The 18,884-nt window shown below is 51.9% G+C and overlaps 1 protein-coding gene across 1 annotated transcript; it reads left to right on the top strand.

The window, feature by feature from the left end:
* Positions 1-3,911: 3,911 nt before the first annotated feature.
* Positions 3,912-16,088, top strand: ECHDC3 (enoyl-CoA hydratase domain containing 3; the record flags this gene model as incomplete). The annotated part of the gene is given in 4 exon segments (XM_079699054.1): positions 3,912-4,262; positions 10,414-10,579; positions 10,582-10,610; positions 15,789-16,088. Coding segments are annotated over 4 exon segments (846 nt in total).
* Between the last annotated feature and the right edge of the window lie 2,796 nt (positions 16,089-18,884).

Genomic DNA, 18,884 nt, shown 5'->3' with positions numbered 1-18,884 from the left:
TCCCGCCTGGATAACACGATGGCTGTCCATCTCCACTTCCGTCTTTGTGTGTTTCTCCACTCTCAAACCAGGGCTAGAGGCACAGAAAGATATGAGGGGAGGAAGGAGACATGAAAGGGATGGGAGAGCAAGTGTAGGAATTTAGATGAGCATGGAAACCTCCATCGCAGCCCATCCTTCAGGTGACCCCCAGCACCCAGTCCCAACTTTGTAACTGCTGTGCTGAGCGCTAGTGGGGCTGGCGAAGCCTCTCTGAACTAGGTTAATGGTACCTGTCTCACAAGTTATCCTGAGCTGGCATAAGTAATGCGCTAAGTGCAGGCACTGCCACAGAGTGGGGGTCTTCATAAAGAGCAACTGTTATTAAATTTAAAAATTTTTTTACAATTTTCAAAGTGCTTTTTTAAAAAAATTGAAGTATAGTTGATTTACAATGCTGTGTTAGTTTCTGGTGTATGGCAAAGTGATTCCGTCATACACATATGTACCTATTCTTTTTCAGATTCTTTTCCCTTGTAGGTTATTACAAAATATTGAGTATAGTTCCCCATTAAATAAAGTTTAGAAGCAGGTGGAAGTTGTCCCTGAAACCTTCCATTTTCATCTGTGACGTTCACGCTCCGAGTGCCCTCCTCATTCCTTCTCTCAAAACTCTCTGCTTGGGCTTCCCTGGTGGCGCAGTGGTTGAGAGTCCGCCTGCTGATACAGGGGACACGGGTTCGTGCTCCGGTCCGGGAAGATCCCACATGCCGCGGAGCGGCTGGGCCCGTGAGCCATGGCCGCTGAGCCTGCGCGTCCGGAGCCTGTGCTCCGCAACGGGAGAGGCCGCAGCAGTGAGAGGCCCGCGTACCGCAAAAAAAACAAAAAAAACAAAAACAAACAACCCTCTAGTCCAGGTCTCTCCTCTACCCCAGCTCCTATGCTGGGAGGGAGCAGTCTCTCTATCTCTTCCCAGTCAAAGCTCCCGTCCTGCCAATGACACTTCATCTTGGTAAGAAGGTGGAAAAGGTCCTCCAGTGGTGGACTTTGGCCACCGTCAATGATGGTGATCACTTTGGTCAGAGTTTTTGATCCTGCATGACTCACAGCCTCAGGGAACATGTCCTGTCTCTTCTGCAGCACTTGGCGTGACTGGGAGGATGGACACAAATCCCAGTGTGCAAACTCGAGTGTTCTAAGGATTTAACTTCCTTTTATTTCTCAGCTTATTTCTATTTCAAATCTCCATTCTGCCTGGTGGCAGAAACTAAGCCAATTTGGAATTCTATTCCCGATCCCTGAGTAATAAGCATCTGTTCATTTATAACACCAAGGCTCTGTGCTTGGGCAGTTGTGGTCATCATTAAGCAATCATTGCTCAGAAAGACTTGCTTCTTCCAAACACATGGGAGGGTTGTACTTTCCTGCACATCTGAAGGTAACTGTGGTGGTGTGACTTGCTTTGGCAAATGAATCATGAGACCAAGTGCCAGTTCATGCTTCTCCCAACCATTCCTTTTTTTTTTTAATTTTATAAATGTATTTATTTATTTATCTATTTTTGGCTGCACTGGGTCTTCGTTGCCGCACGCAGGCCTTCTCTAATTGCGGCGAGCAAGGGCTACTCTTTGTTGTGGTGCGCGGGCTTCTCATTGCTGTGGCTTCTCTTGCTGTGGAGCACAGGCTCTAGGCACACGGGCTTCAGTAGTTGTGGCACGTGGGCTTAGTTGCTCCATAGCATGTGGGATCTTCCCAGACCAGGGCTCAAACCCATGTCCCCTGCATTGGCAGGTGGATTCTTAACCACTGTGCCACCAGGGAAGTCCTCTCCCATCCTTTCTTTACCCTCTGCCCCAGAGACTGGCAACTTTCCAGATAGAGGCTGCTCCACTGGGTCCCAAGGCAAAGACAGGGCTGACTCAGCACAGAGTTTTCAGCTGATCTGCAGTAGAACAGTAGAGTGAGTGAGAAATGAGGCTTGGTTGTTTGGGGCACACAGACTTGTTTTTGTTGTAGTTGTTTTTGTCACCTCAGCATATTCCAGTCTACCAGAAGGGTACAGGTGACAGCATCCACCCGAGATGTCCTCGTCCCCACCTTGCCTTCAACTTGTCAGTCCATACCTGCTGAGTCATCTCTGTTCCCCACCTCAGGGCCTCCTCAGGTCCAGACCTCTCTCAGCTGTTTCCAATCCCCTCTCAGAGGACAGGGACAAGTTTGTTGTCACAGCACCGCACTGGACCATGGGAAATTCTATGAGGTATTTAGGTCCATCTGCCCAGACATTCCGTGCCACCCAGAGTCTCAGGAGTGACCTGGAGTTCTACCAAGGAAAGGGGCAATCCTTCCCACTATTCCCACTATTCCCACTTCTCCTCCAGGAGGCTTTGGCACACGCTTTTTCCCGAATCCCACTCTCTTCTGGCTTTTCCTGAAGTCCTACTTGCCCTATCCTTGCCCTCAAACCTGGGGGACCTTAATCTGGCCTCAGGTTAGAGGCCTTGTTCCTATTCATCAGCTGCTCCCCAGATCTATCATGTCTGCATGGTGTCCTTCCCAATCCCAAGGCTGGGCTTTTACAAATTCAAAGCCAGGAATTGCCCCTGTGTGTCTCAGGGTTCTGCCCCAACTGCCTGAATGGAACAAGGACCAAGGAAATGGAGTGAATGGTGGTGTTGGTAGAGATGCCAATTGATATTTCAAAATATTATTCTGTACATAAGTGATCTGTCCAATTATGAAGCTGAGAATTAAAGGGGGCCTCACTCAAAGGAATCCACTGTGTGACTATTTTAAGCCACTGTGCAACCTCAACGGCCCCGCCTGTGGATGCCTTCGTATAATTGTTATCCTTGCAAAATTTCTCAGTGTGAAAGCCCGAGGAGGGTCCTGGGCATGGTGTCAACCCTACAGACTGGAAGATCCTTGAGGGCCCAGACCCTTCCTTCCAAGTATCCTGCAAATCTCCAGACTTTAGGAAGTTAACGAATACAGGAAGCAGTTAACCAGCAAATGACAATGAGGATATTCTCATCACACTTCAGCTCTCAGCCGCAGGATGTGCCCTGTCTCGTGCCAGCCACTTAGATCCTGAAAAGGGCCTCCCTTTCCCTCCTTGGTGCACTGGGAAAACGCAAGATATAAACGTAGATCCCACGGGTTCTCGATAAGAGAAGACACAAAGCATTCAAAAGCCAATACCTGAGTGGGATACAGCTCAAGTAGTGACCTGGGATCACGTGCGAGGCCTGGGATAGGATGGGAAGGATAAAGCAATTTGTAAAAAGGTGGCGTCCCTAGCTCACATCATTCGCTACCTGCCGACACTTCATTTTTCTCCTCATCTAGGCAAACCACTATGTTCTTGGTGTTGTAACAAAAAGGAGCAAGCTACACCGCTCCTCGCCTCCTTTAAACCCTTTCATCTGGCCTTGCAAGGGAAAAAACCCTCAGAGCGCGCCTGCAGGTTTAGAGTCTTTCACCCCAGAACCAAGCCCTCAACTCCTCCCAGAAAGGGCGCAAAGGACCCAATCCGCTGTGGCGGATCCCGGGGGCGGGGCGGCGCGGGGGGAGGGATCAGAGGCGGTGTAGGGATATCGGGGGCGGGGCTCAGGGTGGAGCAAGGGTGGGCGGGGCGCCAGGGGAGGGGTTACGGGGGGCGGAGCGTCGGGGCAGGGCCGGAAGACTGGGGGGCCCGGGCGGTGGGGCGGGGCGGCAGGGACCCGGGAACGAGGCGGCGGGGGCTGGGTCCGGCCTGGGAGAAGAGTCCGGTCGAAGCCTGGGCCTGCGATCCCCGACTCGGTTTTGCCCGCTGCCCAGAGCAGTCGAAGCGCAGCGGCCCGGCTCGCTCCCGCGCCCCTCGGAGCGCCCACAGCCCGCGGTCCTTGGCATCCAGCTCAGTGGCGTCCGACCCCGGCGCGTCTCTGGCCGCCATGGCCGCCGCCGCGGGCCTGCAGGCCTTGGGGGCGAAGGGGTCGGGCTGGCTCCGGCGCGGCCCGTGGCCTCCGCTCACCGCCGGCTTCCGCAGCGGGGGACCGGCCGGGGTCGGGCGGCCGGAGCCGGGGTCGCGACCCACCAGCACGCGGCAGCGGGACGGCATCAGGTCAGCGGCCCGCGGGCGTGCGGGGCTGTTCCCAGGGAGGGTGGCCGGCGGGACCCGGGAAGAGAGAGGGGCGGAGGAGGCCGGGCCGCCGGCCGCGCTACCCCACGCGGAGTACAGCGAGGCTCCGTCAGTGGTCAGCTCCGCCCGCCACGGAGCCCAGTTTATCCATCACAACGGATCGGTCCGGCGGAGAAGTCCGACGTGGAGGGAATCCGCAGATGCTGCGTTTACAGACGTCCCTTGCCTGGGCCCAGTGGCCTTCGTGACCCTGAAGGACGCACACGGAGGATTTAAGTGGGGCTACCTGGGAGGGCTCCAGCACTGCCTCTAAACCCAGGCCAAGTCGACAGTGCAGTTGGGCTCAGCGTGGGCAGCCTTGTGGGAGGCTCCACCGCTGCTGTACCTTTGAGAGAGCCCTTCAGTAGAGGCTTCTGTGCCTCACAAACTTGACCTGGCTCCGAGGCGAGGTCAGGCATAGCCGAGCTGCTCCTTGGCCGTCATCCAGAAGTGCCCACGTGAGGGCAGGCAAATAAACAGGCTGAAGGACACAGGGTACTGAGCTCTGCCCTTTGGCTCAAGAAGCCTAAAACCCTTTTACAAAAACATACCGGGGCACAAACTTGAAAGTGGACGGTGGCGTGATAAAGGCAGAAGGCCCCAGCCCCATCCAGGCCTCACTCTGACGTTTGCCAGGCCAGGGCAAGAGTGCAGAGGGAGGCCTAGGTGGCATGTCTGAGTATTCAGACCTTACAAATCAAGCTGGGAAATATGTTTTCTTCTCCTCCCCTCACAAGTAGGCCGTCATAAGACCTGGAAGGCTGTGTTGGAATTTACAATCCCCAGGCTCCTAGGAACTCCCCCAAAGCAGGGGAGAGCCTGCAGCTCTGTTCTGTTCTTCCCACCCTGTGCTGCCTGCCTCACCTCTCCACCCCTCCCTCCTGCTGCTCTGCCAGGGGCTTGGCACCCAGGTCTGCAGACACCCCGTGCAGCATGCCCACAATCTGTCTAATCCTTCACCCCCTACAGACAACTGCTCACAGCCACCCTCTGGGCCTAACGCTGCCCACTGCAGAGCCAGGGAATTCCAGGGTTTCAGGTGACGGGGGCGGGGTGTGGAAGAGGGTGGTGATTTCCAGGTGGGCACATCCCACCTTCCCAGTGGACTCCTTGCTCACCTGGAGGGGCACAGCTAGAAGAGGGCCCGGGCAGGGGCCCTTCTTACGCATTTTCAAGGGCACTTCTGTTTTTGCAAATCTGGCCCATTTGGCACGTCAGCCAGGCAACAGAAGATCTCACTGATTCTCCAGAGTTAAACATGAATCAGAAGGGGGGATGGTGGGAACAATCTCTCATACATGCTGGGAATGGTTTAGTAGCAAGGAAGCCCGGAGGCCAGCGCTAAAGCAGAACGATGTCAGGCACTAAGTGGGTGATCTGGAGCAACTCACTCAAGTGTCCCTTTTCAAAGCTGCTTCTCTCGGTGACAGTACTGCCGTGTAGTGAGGGCCAGCTCAGAGTTGGGTCCTGTGCTCGGCACTACACACTCCTTATCGCAGCCCTTACTACAGCCCACTAGGTAGATGACGTTATCCTCACTTGACAGGGTTCAGAGAGGTAACAGCCTGTTCGAGCTCACATGGCCAGGAGCTAGGGTTGCCAGGAGTCAGGGAAAGGCCCATCCGCCTCCAAACGCGTCCTCACTCTTGCTGTGCCATCTCAGGGTACTTGCCACTTAGTTTAAAAGAGATGCCAAAAAACCAGACGAGGTGAAAATCCACAGCAGTTGGTGGAACTGGCCGTGAAAAACAGAAATGCTCTTTTTGGTCATGAATTCAGTCAACAGATACATGTTGAGTGTCTCCCCTGTGTGGGACTCTGGCAGTGTCTTGCCTCCTGGACCTTCTGGTGGTTTACGCCGATAGGATGGCCTTCTGACAGCTCACTGCGGCATCTACAGGGACCATCTCTTGCCCCATGAATGGAAAGTTTACACTTTTTTAAAATAAATTTATTTTTTGGCTGCGTTGGGTCTTCGTTGCTGCGCATGGGCTTTCTCTAGTTGCGGCGAGTGGGGGCTACTCTTCGTTGTGGTGCACGGTCTTCTCATTGCGGTGGCTTCTCTTGTTGCGGAGCATGGGCTCTAGGTGTGCAGGCTTCAGTAGTTGTGGCACTGAAGTTGTGGCTCAGTAGCTGTGGCTCGCGGGCTCTAGAGCACAGGCTCAGTAGTTGTGGTGCACGGGCTTTGTTGCTCCGCAGCATGTGGGATCTTCCCGGACCAGGGCTCGAACCCATGTCCCCTGCATTGGCAGGCAGATTCTTAACCACTGCGCCACCCGGGAAGCCCCGGAAAGTTTACACTTTTATCACCTGCCCTGGTGGTGACCTCACTCTTAAAGAGATCCTCTCTCAAGAGGGGTGGTGTTAAAGCTCCAGGTGCAAGACATCCCATGTTCTGAACCAAGGTAGCCACTGGGGGAATTCAGACGGATGAGATTCTGAGGAGGTATTATCCACTGGGTTTGATATCCTGTGGAATGAGGAACGGAGCCATTGGGCAATCCAGGATGGCTTTCTGAGATAAGCGAAGGGGGAGGAGCCGCTTAGGTCACTGGGGGAAGATGCCCAAGGGGCGCCTCGGTGGAGGAGTCCAAGAAGCAGGCCGGTGAACTTGTGGGTCTGGAGCTCAGAGAAAGGTTTGAAGTGGGGCAAAGACTGGGTGTGGTCAGCACAGAGGTGGTAGCTGATGCCAAGGCCACGGTGAAGTTGCCCGGGAGGAGTGTATGGAACAAGAAGAGGGCAAAAGAGGGGACTCTGAGGGTCGTGGCATTTGGGGCTGAGAAGAAGGCTAGGAGCCCGTCACAGAAGTAGAGGAGGAGCAGCAAGAGAAGCACCAGGAGAACGGGGGAGGAGGGACATGTTTCCAGACGGCAGGCAGGACCACAGCGGCCACCGGGTTTGGTTCTGGCAATCGGGAGAGTCTTGGCAGCAACAGCTTTAGTGGAGTGGCAGGCACAGAAGCCTGGTGACCCGGGGTTGAAGAGTGAACTCGCAATTCAGAGCCCTCTGACGGCACTTGGGCCAAAGGATGAATGGGACACACGACAAATCAAGGGCATTTGAGGACTGGCATCTTTTTACACAATTTTGCCTTAGGCCTTAGAATTTAATTTAAGCATATGTCACCGACGGGATGGCAGCTTTTTAGGTTTGTTAGAGCGAGCACACTCATTATTTTATTGGAAGGCTTATCAGCAGTCTCTCTCCACCACCCCCAAAATACGGTTTCTGGGGCTATAAGCATATCAGCTACCAATCACTTTCGTACTTGGGAGAGAACATGTTTATGAGAAACCAAACAACAGCTATCACAGCCACCTGAAGATGGCAGCAAAACTGAAGTGGCATTCCAAAGAAAATGGTTATTCTTAATAACGTAGTGAAATAAATTCAGTCATCAAAGTGGTTTCCCAGAAAACAATGGCACAGAGGCTATTTACTGAGGATCCAAGTTGACACACAGCAGTGGAAATATCAGATTCAAAAAAGAATGAGGGACTTCCCCGGTGGCACAGTGGTTAAGAAGCTGCCTGCCAATGAAGGGGACACGGGTTCAAGCCCTGGTCGGGGAAGAACTCACATGCTGCGGAATAACTAAGTGCGTGCGCCACAACTACTGAGCCTGTGCCCTAGGGCCCACGAGGCACAACTACTAAGCACATGTGCCACAACTACTGAAGCCCGTGCGCCTAGAGCCCGTGCCCTGCAACGAGAAGCCACCGCAGTGAGAAGCCTGCGCACTGCAATGAAGAGTAGCCCCTGCTCGCCGCAACTAGAGAAAGCCCATGCGCAGCAATGAAGACCCAACACAGTCAAAAATAAATAAATAAATAGGGCTTCCCTGGTGGCGCAGTGGTTGACAGTCCTCCTGCTGATGCAGGGGACACGGGTTCGTGCCCTGGTCCGGGAGGATCCCACATGCTGCGGAGCAGCTGGGCCCGTGAGCCATGGCCGCTGAGCCTGCGCGTCCGGAGCCTGTACTCTGCAACGGGAGAGGCCACAATAGTGAGAGGCCCGCGTACCACAAAAAAAAAGTAATAGATACTTCTTATAGAAAATTTGGAAAATCTAGAAGAATAAAAGGAAGAAAAATAAATTACTGATACTACACCCATGATCATACCACCCAGAGAGAACTGTAATTAATATTTTGCTGTATTTCTTTTTCATCCTTTCCCATGTGTACCTATTTGTTTGAATGATCATACATGGGTGTGATTATACAGTATAATTGTATAATATCATCATAGCATTGAATGCTTACTATGTGCCAGGTGATATTTTGAGAACTTTAGACATGTTAATTTACGTAATCTTCCTGTTCTGTAAGGTTGTTACTATAATTATACCCATTTTACAGATGTGAAGACTGAGGGATAGGCAGAAAGTAAGTGATAGCCGGGGTGTCAGCCCCCAGCACCCTCACTGCAGACCACCATGCTGATATTTCTCTCAGAAAATTTCATTGTAATGAGAATGTAGCATTCCATTGCATTGGAATATATTTTAGTTTATATAGCCACTTACTTATTTTTGTATATTTATATTATTTATAGTTTTTACTATTATAAAGTAATGATTTGGTGAACATCTTGGTCCAGACAGCTTTTTGCCCTATTTCAGATTATTTCTTAGAATTCCTAGATCGAGGGTAGGATATTTTTAATGTTGGTGATCTACTGGATTGCCTAAGTATTTCCCACCAGTTTGTGTGGAATCTCAGCCCTTCCTAGACGACAGGCAGGAGACAGACTGTGCCACCCAAGTCACAGCCAACTGACTCTTCATACCTTCAGCTGATCAGGTGACGGATGACACTCAGAGCTGAAACAGTCTTTTCTGTCTCTGCAGCCAGACCTTAGACGCTCTTGTGCAGCCTGCTTGCTACTGTAACCACTGAGAAGCAGCACTGCCCCTCACCTTCCCCATCCTCACGTATGTGCATGAACCCCCATACCCACCAGTTTGGGGTGCTGGTACATATATGTGCATTCCTCTGGAGGAGGGTCATTAGCATTTACCAGATTCTCAAAAGGCGAACCCCCAAAGTCAGGAATATGATATCATATCCCTAAATATATAATTGGTCATTTTATAATAAAGCTGACAAGTACCAAATGTTCATGAACACAAAAGGTAAGTTCCTTAGGCAAAACCTTGGAATCCGTGAAGGTCGTTTTCCTTGGAGCGGCTGCGTGGGAAGCAAGGCCAGGTCCCCGCCTCCCCTCCCTCCTGCCGGGGTCGAAGGGCAAATATTTATACACTGAAGTCACCATAGTAACACAATCTGTTTAGAGTGTCATGGAAAAAAATGGAGAAATTAGCCAAGTTATTTCATAAGCTGCAAAACTAAGTTAAAGTTCTGGAGATTTTGCGGGGGAGGGGTCTCACCTGAGCCAGTTTCCAGCTCCCCTCTCTGTGCCAATGCATTTTGGAATTTTGTTTATTTTATTTTATTTATTTATTTATTTTGCGGTACGCGGGCCTCTCACTGCTGTGGCCTCTCCCCGTTGCGGAGCACAGGCTCCGGACGCGCAGGCTCAGCGGCCATGGCTCACGGGCCCAGCCGCTCCGTGGCATGTGGGATCCTCCCAGACCGGGGCACGAACCCGTGTCCCCTGCATCGGCAGGTGGACTCTCAACCACTGCGCCACCAGGGAAGCCCTGGAATTTTGTTTATTTTGATGACAGCGGGGTGTTCCCCACTATCTTAATAGAATTGAGAGAGTATCATGGTGGTAATTGGAGAAGTAATTACTAAGGAAATTACCTCCCAGGCCCTTTCCCACCTGTTTCAGACTTTTAACACAAGAGCTCCACGCAGGCACCTTTGGGACAGAACTGCTTGTTCCCCAGAGGTCAAAGTCAGCCCTCTTCTGCAGTGGGGCTGCTAGGGGAGCGGCTGAGAGGACAGCATCCACACAGAAGTCATGCTTAGGGACAGACCAGGGGCCTGGAGTCAGACAGAGGCGGCTCAGACCCCATAGCCCCCCTCGCGGATCTGGTGGCCTTAGGGGGTTACTTCCCCCGTGAGCCTTGGTGTCCTGGTTCCTTCCTCCTGGATCTCAGGAAGACCAAATCACACAGTCTGGCCCACCGTCAATATTTAATGAAAGTTATTCTCTTTGTGACTTCCCCTACCCTTTTGTCATAGAATCTGATACACTGATAGCATATGAAAAGGGCTCTGGAAACAGTAAGTCACACAAAATCCGAAGTGTTACTGTTGCACCTCACTCTTGGATGGAAGCGAAGCAGGTGTGTTTGCTCTTCAGGTCATGATGCTGATCCAGACCCACCCGGTCCCCATCATCGCCATGGTGAACGGCCTGGCCACTGCCGCCGGGTGTCAGCTGGTTGCCAGCTGTGACATCACTGTGGCGAGTGACAAATCCTTTGCCACGCCGGGCGTGAACATCGGGCTCTTCTGTTCCACCCCGGGGTGGCCTCGGGGAGAGCGGTGCCGAGAAAGGTCACTGAACTCCCTGCACCCGCTTGCTAGCTGTGATCCTCCAGTGCCTGTGAGGGTGAGTTCCAGAACTTTCCTGTTGAAAGTACCGTTTGATTCAGGACATTCTGCCCAAAGCAGAGCTGGCTGAATGTACTAATGTCTCGTGTTGGGAGGTTATCCAAGTGGTGGTCAGTTTGTAAATCACTGCTTTTCATTCTTGCCTACCCCTCAATACAGCTGGTTAGGTTTTTAGATATGCTTTGTTTTCATAAAGGTGAACATTTTTTGCACTCTTATTTGAAATGCAATTCAGACACAGTTTTGTTGCACGGAAAGGTTGCCCATGAGCTATAATAGCATGGTGACATATGCCAGTATAAGAGGCTAGGACACTTTGTCACTGGCTTCCTGTTTGCCAGCAATCTGTCTCATTCCAGAACGGACTGAAAGTAGCTGATACACGGAGTGTGTCAGGTTTGCAGTGGTTGCAGGAATGTCCTGTACATGGTGTGTCGAATCTGCCCCAGAGGAGCTGCATTGCCAGAGTTGTTCTGTCGTTGCTAACCCGAGTGAAGTCCACTTTCTGCACAAAGCTTTCCTCCTTCCTATAACGTCATAAAGAATGTTTACTGAACAGCTCTTAAGTGGAAACAGGTGGTTTCCTTGTTCTAGAAAAATACATCCTCATTCTCAACTGGAAATCTGTTTTTAAATGGGGTGCCAGAGTCATAGCAAGAAGGGAATCTAAATTGCTTTCTAGAATATATTAACCATTTTAGCATCAACTAGGAAAATTAGCAGTTGTTCATATGCCGGGGGCACAAAAGAAATGAGCCCCAAGGGAAATCAAGCCGCAGGACCAAGAGGTTCAGGGGAGCACACCTGCCTTTCATGCACCTCCTCATTAGCTTTTATAGAAATGTGTTTGTGAGAAAATTCTGGTGACAGATACCTACAAACACACTTATGAAAACCAGCTGGACATGGGCTCCACATTGGAAAAGGTGACCCTCAGAACACAACAGCTTGCTCCAGTGTCCTCAGACTCAGGGGGGTGTCTGGATCCCACCAGGATACACATTTACCTTAAATGTTATATATTAATTCAATAAATACTTCTTAAGTCCCTGCTTGGTGCCAGCACATTAAATTAAAATGCATCACAAAGTTATCGTCAGAGCTTATGAACGAAGTATCTTATAATTGTGCAAATCAAATCTCCAGGCCTTTTGCACATTAAAGGTGGTTGCTTGGCCAACCTGCTGCTGTTCAGCTTCGACACCTAACATTCTGGAAGGTTCCATGTTAAAGCATTTGAAACCTTTAAATCAGCCCTACTTTCCAGATAAGAATCTATTCTTTCTCAAAACAAACTTTAGGACTTCCCTGGTGGCACAGTGGTTAAGAATCTGCCTGCCAATGCAGGGGAGTGCGTTCAAGCCCTGGTCAGGGAAGATCCCACATGCCGCGGAGCAACCAAGCCCGTGCACCATAACTACTGAGCCTGCGCTCTAGAGCCCGTGCTCCGCAACAAGAGAAGCCGTGCACCACAACGAAGAGTAGTCCCTGCTCGCCGCAACTAGAGAAAGCCTGCGCGCAGCAACGAAGACCCAACACAGACAAAAATTAAAAATAAATTCTCATTTAAAAATCTTAAAAACAAAGTTTAAAAATCAAGGCTTATACTTGAGTCCCAGAAACTTACAAATTGATCATATGTGTCAAATTTTAAATTCGTTTTTGAGAAGAAAGAAGGAAAAAAATTTTTGTCAAAAACAGGCCTTAAATTCCCAGGAAGCCCAGTTCTCAGAACCATGTTGCATAAATCTCACCTGCGTGGCCCCCCCAGGAGGAAAATTAGGGATTCACAAAAATCTAAAACCGACCAAAACACACCTGCCTGTCGTCAGTGCTTGGCTGCACCCACAGGGACGCATCCATACACGGGCCGCCACCTGCGTGGGTGACAGGCCAGTGTCCCCGTGCACATCCGCCGGGAAGCAAAACTAGCAAGTGACTTTGCAAAGTGCCCCGGTCCGGAAGCTCCGCCCCTTTCAACACGGCTGAGGCGGCAGGTGTGGGTCGCCAGTGCCCTCTGCTGGTCACCCTAGGGAACTGCCCAGAGTGCGGAGGACGCCGCCATTTGTCCTGCAGAAACCGTGGCGAGGAGCCCTCGGGTTCCAGCCAGACTGAGCCTGGGCGTGAATCATTTACCACGTGTGCAAAGTGTCCTCCTCCCCCGGCTTGAGTTAAATATGCATCTTCGTTGCACGTATAGACGACCTGCCTGGTGCAGCTGCTCCCTCCCCAGTCAGAGCTGGTCTTGCCCAGCCCCTAAAGCAGTGGGTACCACGGGCAGGGGGAGCACGTGAAAGACCAGAGCCCCGGCTTCCCAAACCAGTCAGGTCTCCGCGGGAACACTTGCTTCCCCCAGTTTACCCACAGTCACTTTGTGCATCTGCGGGACCTGAATTCCTAATCGTCTGATTAGATCAGAGTAGAACTTGCAAGATGGAGAGGATGTTAAGTGAAAGCCTTGCTACCCAGCCCGCGTGCAGATCACCAGAGAGCCTGGGAACCGTGGGTCTCAGGCACCCCCCAGACCCACCGCGTCAGAATCTGCATGTGAACGGTGACGCTGTGGCCACCACTGGCATATGTTCAACAGCCCACCTCACGGAAGGGCTGGGGTCTCAGTGACTCACCGGAGGTCTCCCGGCTGATGAAGTTAACCCGTGATCCCCTGTCAGGTCCTTCCCTTCCGGTCCTGCGGAATCGCAGCCCTAATGCTGACGCGCCACCAGCCAGTTCTTCTCCTACACGTGCCTTGAGGAACCCCAGAGACCCCTCTGCTTTAAATAATCAGGGGCCTTGATACCTAAAGCCAACATTGGAGATTCATACAAATTTACAGGAGGAAGAAGCCTGTTAATAACAGGCACTGCATTTACTCGGGGCCTCCTGGGTGCACTGCACTGTAGTATAAGTTTTACACAGCCTTCTCCAATCTTCACAATTCTGCAGGAGAATGGGAATCTTTACTCCCATTTTTTCAGATGAGGAAACAGACTCAGAGGGTTAAACTGCCCCCTTAAGTTCGTGTGGTTGGTAAGTGGGATTGGAACTTGGGGACATCAGACACCAGGGGTCAGCCTTGAAGACCAGCCTTGGCTTCAAGTGCTTTCTGTTGCTTTTAATACAGATACTCTGGGAAGAGGAAGTATAAAATCACCACCTTGTTCGGGGGGCCCTAACAAGGGTTGATTACAGAAAAGGGTGAGAGGAAGTATTTTCTTCTCTCATCTGAAGTTTCAGGGGAAACAGTAAGTAAAGATTATGCTAATTCGCCATAAAATAGGCTTTCTTTTTCTCAGGGAATGCCACTCTATTATCTAATCTGTGTGGGTACAACCCCTATAAATCAATGTGGTACTAAATAGCATTACCCCACCAGGCAGGTAAGGACACTGATGCCAGAGAGGGCCATGAACCAGGTAGGACCAGGTAGGAAGCTGAAGGCAGGCCAGGAACATGAGTGCCCGGGGCAGGGGGTGACTCCCATGTTCTCTTGCTCCTTCCCCAGGTCGGACCCCCGGCCTCTGCCCTTCACTGGGACTCGCTGGGAGTCTTCAGAGGCGTCTTACTTAGCAGCCCTGGATCAGCAGCACCGGTTTTTAGCTCCACATTCAAACAGGCACTTCAAACGTGCTTTGCAGTGACAATGCTGTTCCTCTTCAACTATGAAAGAGTCTCTGTAGCTCCTGCTGCCTCCAACATGTCATCATGAAATTTCCAAAATTGGACAACATTGGGATTTAGTCCTCTCCCCTAATTGCAGAGGAGAAAATGGGGCCAACATCGCCTCGTCCTTGGTGGCCAGTCCAGTCCACTGTGTGCTCCATCTGTACCTATGATGGCATCTGTACCCGCCTTCTGGCCTCTCCTCTTCCACCAAAGCCCAATCCCTCCATGATACCATCTAGTCTCATGATTCAAAGAACCACCTTAATCGGTGGTTCTAAACTGGGAGCAATATTGGTGCCAGGGGCCGTTTGGCAGTGCCTTGATCGTCACAAGTTGGGACAGGGGTACTACGGCCCGGTAGATAGAGGCCAGGGATGCCACAAACATCCTACAATGCCCAAGACAGCCCCACACAACAAAAAAATTATCTGGTCCAAAACATATAATAGCCCTGAGGTTGAAAAACCATGACCTAAGTGCTGATGATACCACAAGCTAGTCCAATGATCTATAACAAACCACCCTCAACTCAGTGGCTCCAAACAATAGTAATTTGTTTAGCTCGTGAATCTGCAACTTGGACAGGGCTCAGAGAGGAAGGCTTATCTCTGCACCACAATGTCCATGGCCTCAGCTGGGAAGATTTGAAAGGGGAGCATGACAGCTGGGGGCAGTGGTCTGAGGGCCCACCCGCTCCCACATCTGGCTGTTGAGGCTGCCTCTCAGCTGAGACCTCGGCTGGGCTGGTGAGGGGCACACACAGCACAGCCTCAGTGTGGCTTGGGCTTCCTCACGGCATGGCAGCTGGGCTCCAAGGCTGAACAGCTGGAGAGAAAGAACCAGTGGAAGCCGTGTCACCTTCTGACCTGGCCTCTGCAGGACTGTGCCATCACCTCTCCTGTACTGTGTTTGCCTCCATCCATCCACTCCTTAAATCACTCACCAATAAATATCCTGAAGGCTGCCTACTATGTGCAAGGTACTCTTCTGGTGCTGGCAATACAGAAATAAACAGAACAGTAAAAAAAAAAAAAAAAAAAAGTCTCTGACCCTAGTGAAGTTTATGTGCCAACAAAGGAGATAATACAATAAACAAAATTAATGTGTAAAATATATATTAAATGGTGAAACTGCAAAGGAAGACAATGCAGCCAGAAGGGGGGATGGTGCTGGGGTGTAAGCTGTGATTTCAATAGAGTGGTGACACGTGACCTGAAGGAGATGAGGAGGGTCCCCCCGCTCTCCTGGGTGCTCTTGGATCCCGTCCCTGGCAGGAGTCTGGGGATGGAAGACCTCAGGTGTGATGGGGGACATGGTGTTTGAGGAGCAGGTAACTGGGCCGAGCGTCACGGTACAAACAGTCTCTGCAGAGTGAAGTGGGGCGGGTGGGGCCTGGGCGGCGCTGGGTCGCAGGATGGCCGGTGCCTAAGTAACGGCCCCCGTCCCCTCCCACAGGGGGCCTCGGAGGTGCTCTTCACCGGGGATCCCTTTTCTGTGCGGGAGGCCCTGCTGCACGGGCTGCTGAGCAGGGTGGTGCCGGAGGACGAGACCACGCGGATGGCGAGGAAGGTGGCCTCGCCGGGCCGGCCTGTGCTGTCGCTGGGCAAAGCTGCCTTCTACAGGCAGCTGGCTCGGGACCTCAGGACCGCCTGCCACCTCACCTCCCAGACCATGGTGGACAACCTGGGCCTGCCGGATGGCCAGGAGGGGGTCAAGGCCTTCCTCCAGAAGAGGAAGCCCGTCTGGTCACACTGAGCGGCCTCATCAGAGGAACTGGGGGCCGTGAGCCCAGTGGGCAGCGCTCAGGGTTTCCCCCCCACCAGCCCCACCCGTGACCTTCCGACCCCCAGACACCACCGCTGCCTCGTGACTGTAGCAGAGCCAGCCTGCTTTTCCGGCATCAGTCACGTCTCAGTGCACGGGGTCTGGGTTACGAGTCAGCGCTCCCTGGGGAAGGGGTGACCTGAAGAGTCGGGTGCTAACGTGAGTGGAAGGGCTGTGAGCGCACAAGAAAGCCCGTGTGTGACGCTCCTTCCCAGGACCTTAGGTGAGGGCATGCCCCCCCACCCAGGGGAGAAGGTGAAGATAAAACTGAGGTGAGAAGGAAGGATTTCAGTCTGACTCTGTGACCAGAAAGGGCTCCCAAGGTGGAGGTGGTGCCAGTTGCCCACGACAGAAACATTGCAGGTCTTCACGAGATGCTTTCCCCTCTGAAAATCTTCCTGATTCTATTGAGAAATAATCATGCCTCTGGCTTTGGGATAATCTTATGGGGTCTTTTAAAGATTACCTCTTTAGAGAGACTGGTAATTTTAACTTCCCAACCAGACTGTAAGCTGGTTGAGAGAAGAAAATCAATGAACTCTGTCTTTGATGCCTGTGCTGATGGACGTCTAGTAGGTGCCTGGTGCTTCTGTAATGAAGGTCCCTGCCACCAGGATACTGGGAACCCAGACCCTGGGCTAAACCTGAGGATAAAAGCATCAGGGAGAGAAAGGAGGGATGCAGAACACACATTCTCCCCATGAAGGATCACCTCCTCTGGAAGCATTTCCAAACTCTTCTCAGCTTCTGGTAAAGAATCCAGACTAGCCTCAAGCATTTGAGTTCCCCAAAGGTGGTTTAGGACCTAAATGTCTTACTTTCTGGCTTCTGGTCCAGTTAGGCCCCAGAAATGTCCCAGGCCTCTCCTCCGCCAGCTCACACCCGGGGCTGATCATGTTTTTTAAGGCCAATGTTTTTTTTTTTTTACCTATGATTAGAGTGGCTGTAAATGTAAGTAGTACCAAAGACAGAGACCCGTGAGGCTCTACCCGGTGGTTCTCATTCTAATCACGGGGGCAAGCAGCCCCTGGAAGGGAGGTCCCCTAGTGGGTTTCTATTGAGATTGGCCTTTTTTTTTTTTCTTTGCCAGAGTTTAGAAAGGTGAATAAGTGTTTTCTTGGAGGGGCTTCCCTGGTGGCGCAGTGGTTAAGAATCCACCTGACAGTGCAGGGGACACAGGTTTGAGCTCTGGTCGGGGAAGATCCCCACATGCCACAGAGCAACTAAGCCCGTGCACCATAACTGCTGAGCCTGCGCTCTAGAGCCTGCGAGCCACAACTACTGAAGCCCGCGAGCCACAACTACTGAAGCCCACGTGCCTAGAGCCCGTGCTCCACAACAAAGAGAAGGCACTGCAATGAGAAGCCTGCGCACCGCAATGAAGAGCAGCCCCTGCTCGCTGCAACTAGAAAAAGCCCACATGCAGCAACGAAGACCCAACGCAGCCAAAAATAAATAAAATAAATGTAAAAAAGAATGTTTTCTTGGAAAGGAGGAGTTTGTTACTGAGAATGTTCCTCAGAAGAAGAAAGATCATCAGAGCCACCAGTCCCTGGAGCCCAGTACACACAAGCACCCCCTGTACATCCTCATTCAGTCACCACCAGAATCCAGCAGAGCGGGGCCACCATCACCTCCAGCTTACAGATGGGTGGTGGAGACCGGGGAGAGGGAGGGTCCCAGACTCTGCTGATAAAGCCGTGGATGCCCTCCCCCCCAACCCCCCGGCCGGCTGCCCACCTTGTCGGGGAGCCTGGGCTGGAGGGAGGCCGGCCTGAAGACCTGACCCCTGCCCCTCAGCTTTCCAGAACCCAGGGCTGGACTAAGCGCGCCCCCTGGAGGACTTTGCCGGTGCACCGAGGACGTGGGATTTGACTATTGGCAAATCACCAGTGGAGTTTTACTACGAATCTGATAAACAACTGTCTGAAATTTCAACCCAGGCTGTGAAGGACTGGCCGTCATGATCTGCTCAAAAATAATCCGCCAGTGGGGCCCCTGCGGGTTGCCCCCCGTGGGAGTTGCTGTGTGGCTGTTGATAGATCCCACGGTGAGGAGAGGGTGTTATAAACTCCGGGCTTTGGAGAAAGTTAGCAAAGCCTTCTCACACATTCCAAGAAAACCAAGTTGCCTTTCCAGTTTCTGTATGAGCAGCACCATAGCCTCCAACCAGGAAATCCTCTGGCCTCTGGGCTGGCTTCCCAACCTGTGAGCTGAGGTGCCTCAGGGACTCGCTATAAATCTCAATAACCACCGGAGCAGAAAATAATCCAGAAGGAAAATCTGCTACCCAAACACCAGTGTCATATAATTCACGCCCAAGGCAAATACAAATTGGGGATTAATTTGCATCTCTGCTTCCTTCCACTGGGATATTGAATGAAAACTTTCTGATCACCACCACAGATGACTGCTTTTGGAAAGCTTCATGTGTTCATGTTTCCCTCTGTACCATTTACTGCTCAGGGAGCTTTGCTGAGCTCAGCCCAGAAGATCCCACACCAGCAGATTCAGGGGCTAGAAAGTCAGCAAAAGGGGCCTTTGATTCTGCACAGCCTGGGGGAGACAGCATTCCCAAGGCCGGCCTCAGCCCCCCAAAAAACAAACAGATGGCGTGAATAAATGACTAATTTTACACCAACAAATGGGGGGCCTGCCAGGAGATTTACTGAGCCGAAACTCTTGCCAGGCAGCCCTCGGAAGGAGCTCTCTCTGCTCCCCTGGTAT

This window comes from Hyperoodon ampullatus (genome assembly GCF_949752795.1).
Source record: "Hyperoodon ampullatus genome assembly, chromosome: 3".
NCBI lineage: Eukaryota > Metazoa > Chordata > Mammalia > Artiodactyla > Ziphiidae > Hyperoodon > Hyperoodon ampullatus.
Note: the sequence above shows the minus strand (reverse complement) of the source record. Positions and strands in the feature narration are given on the sequence as shown.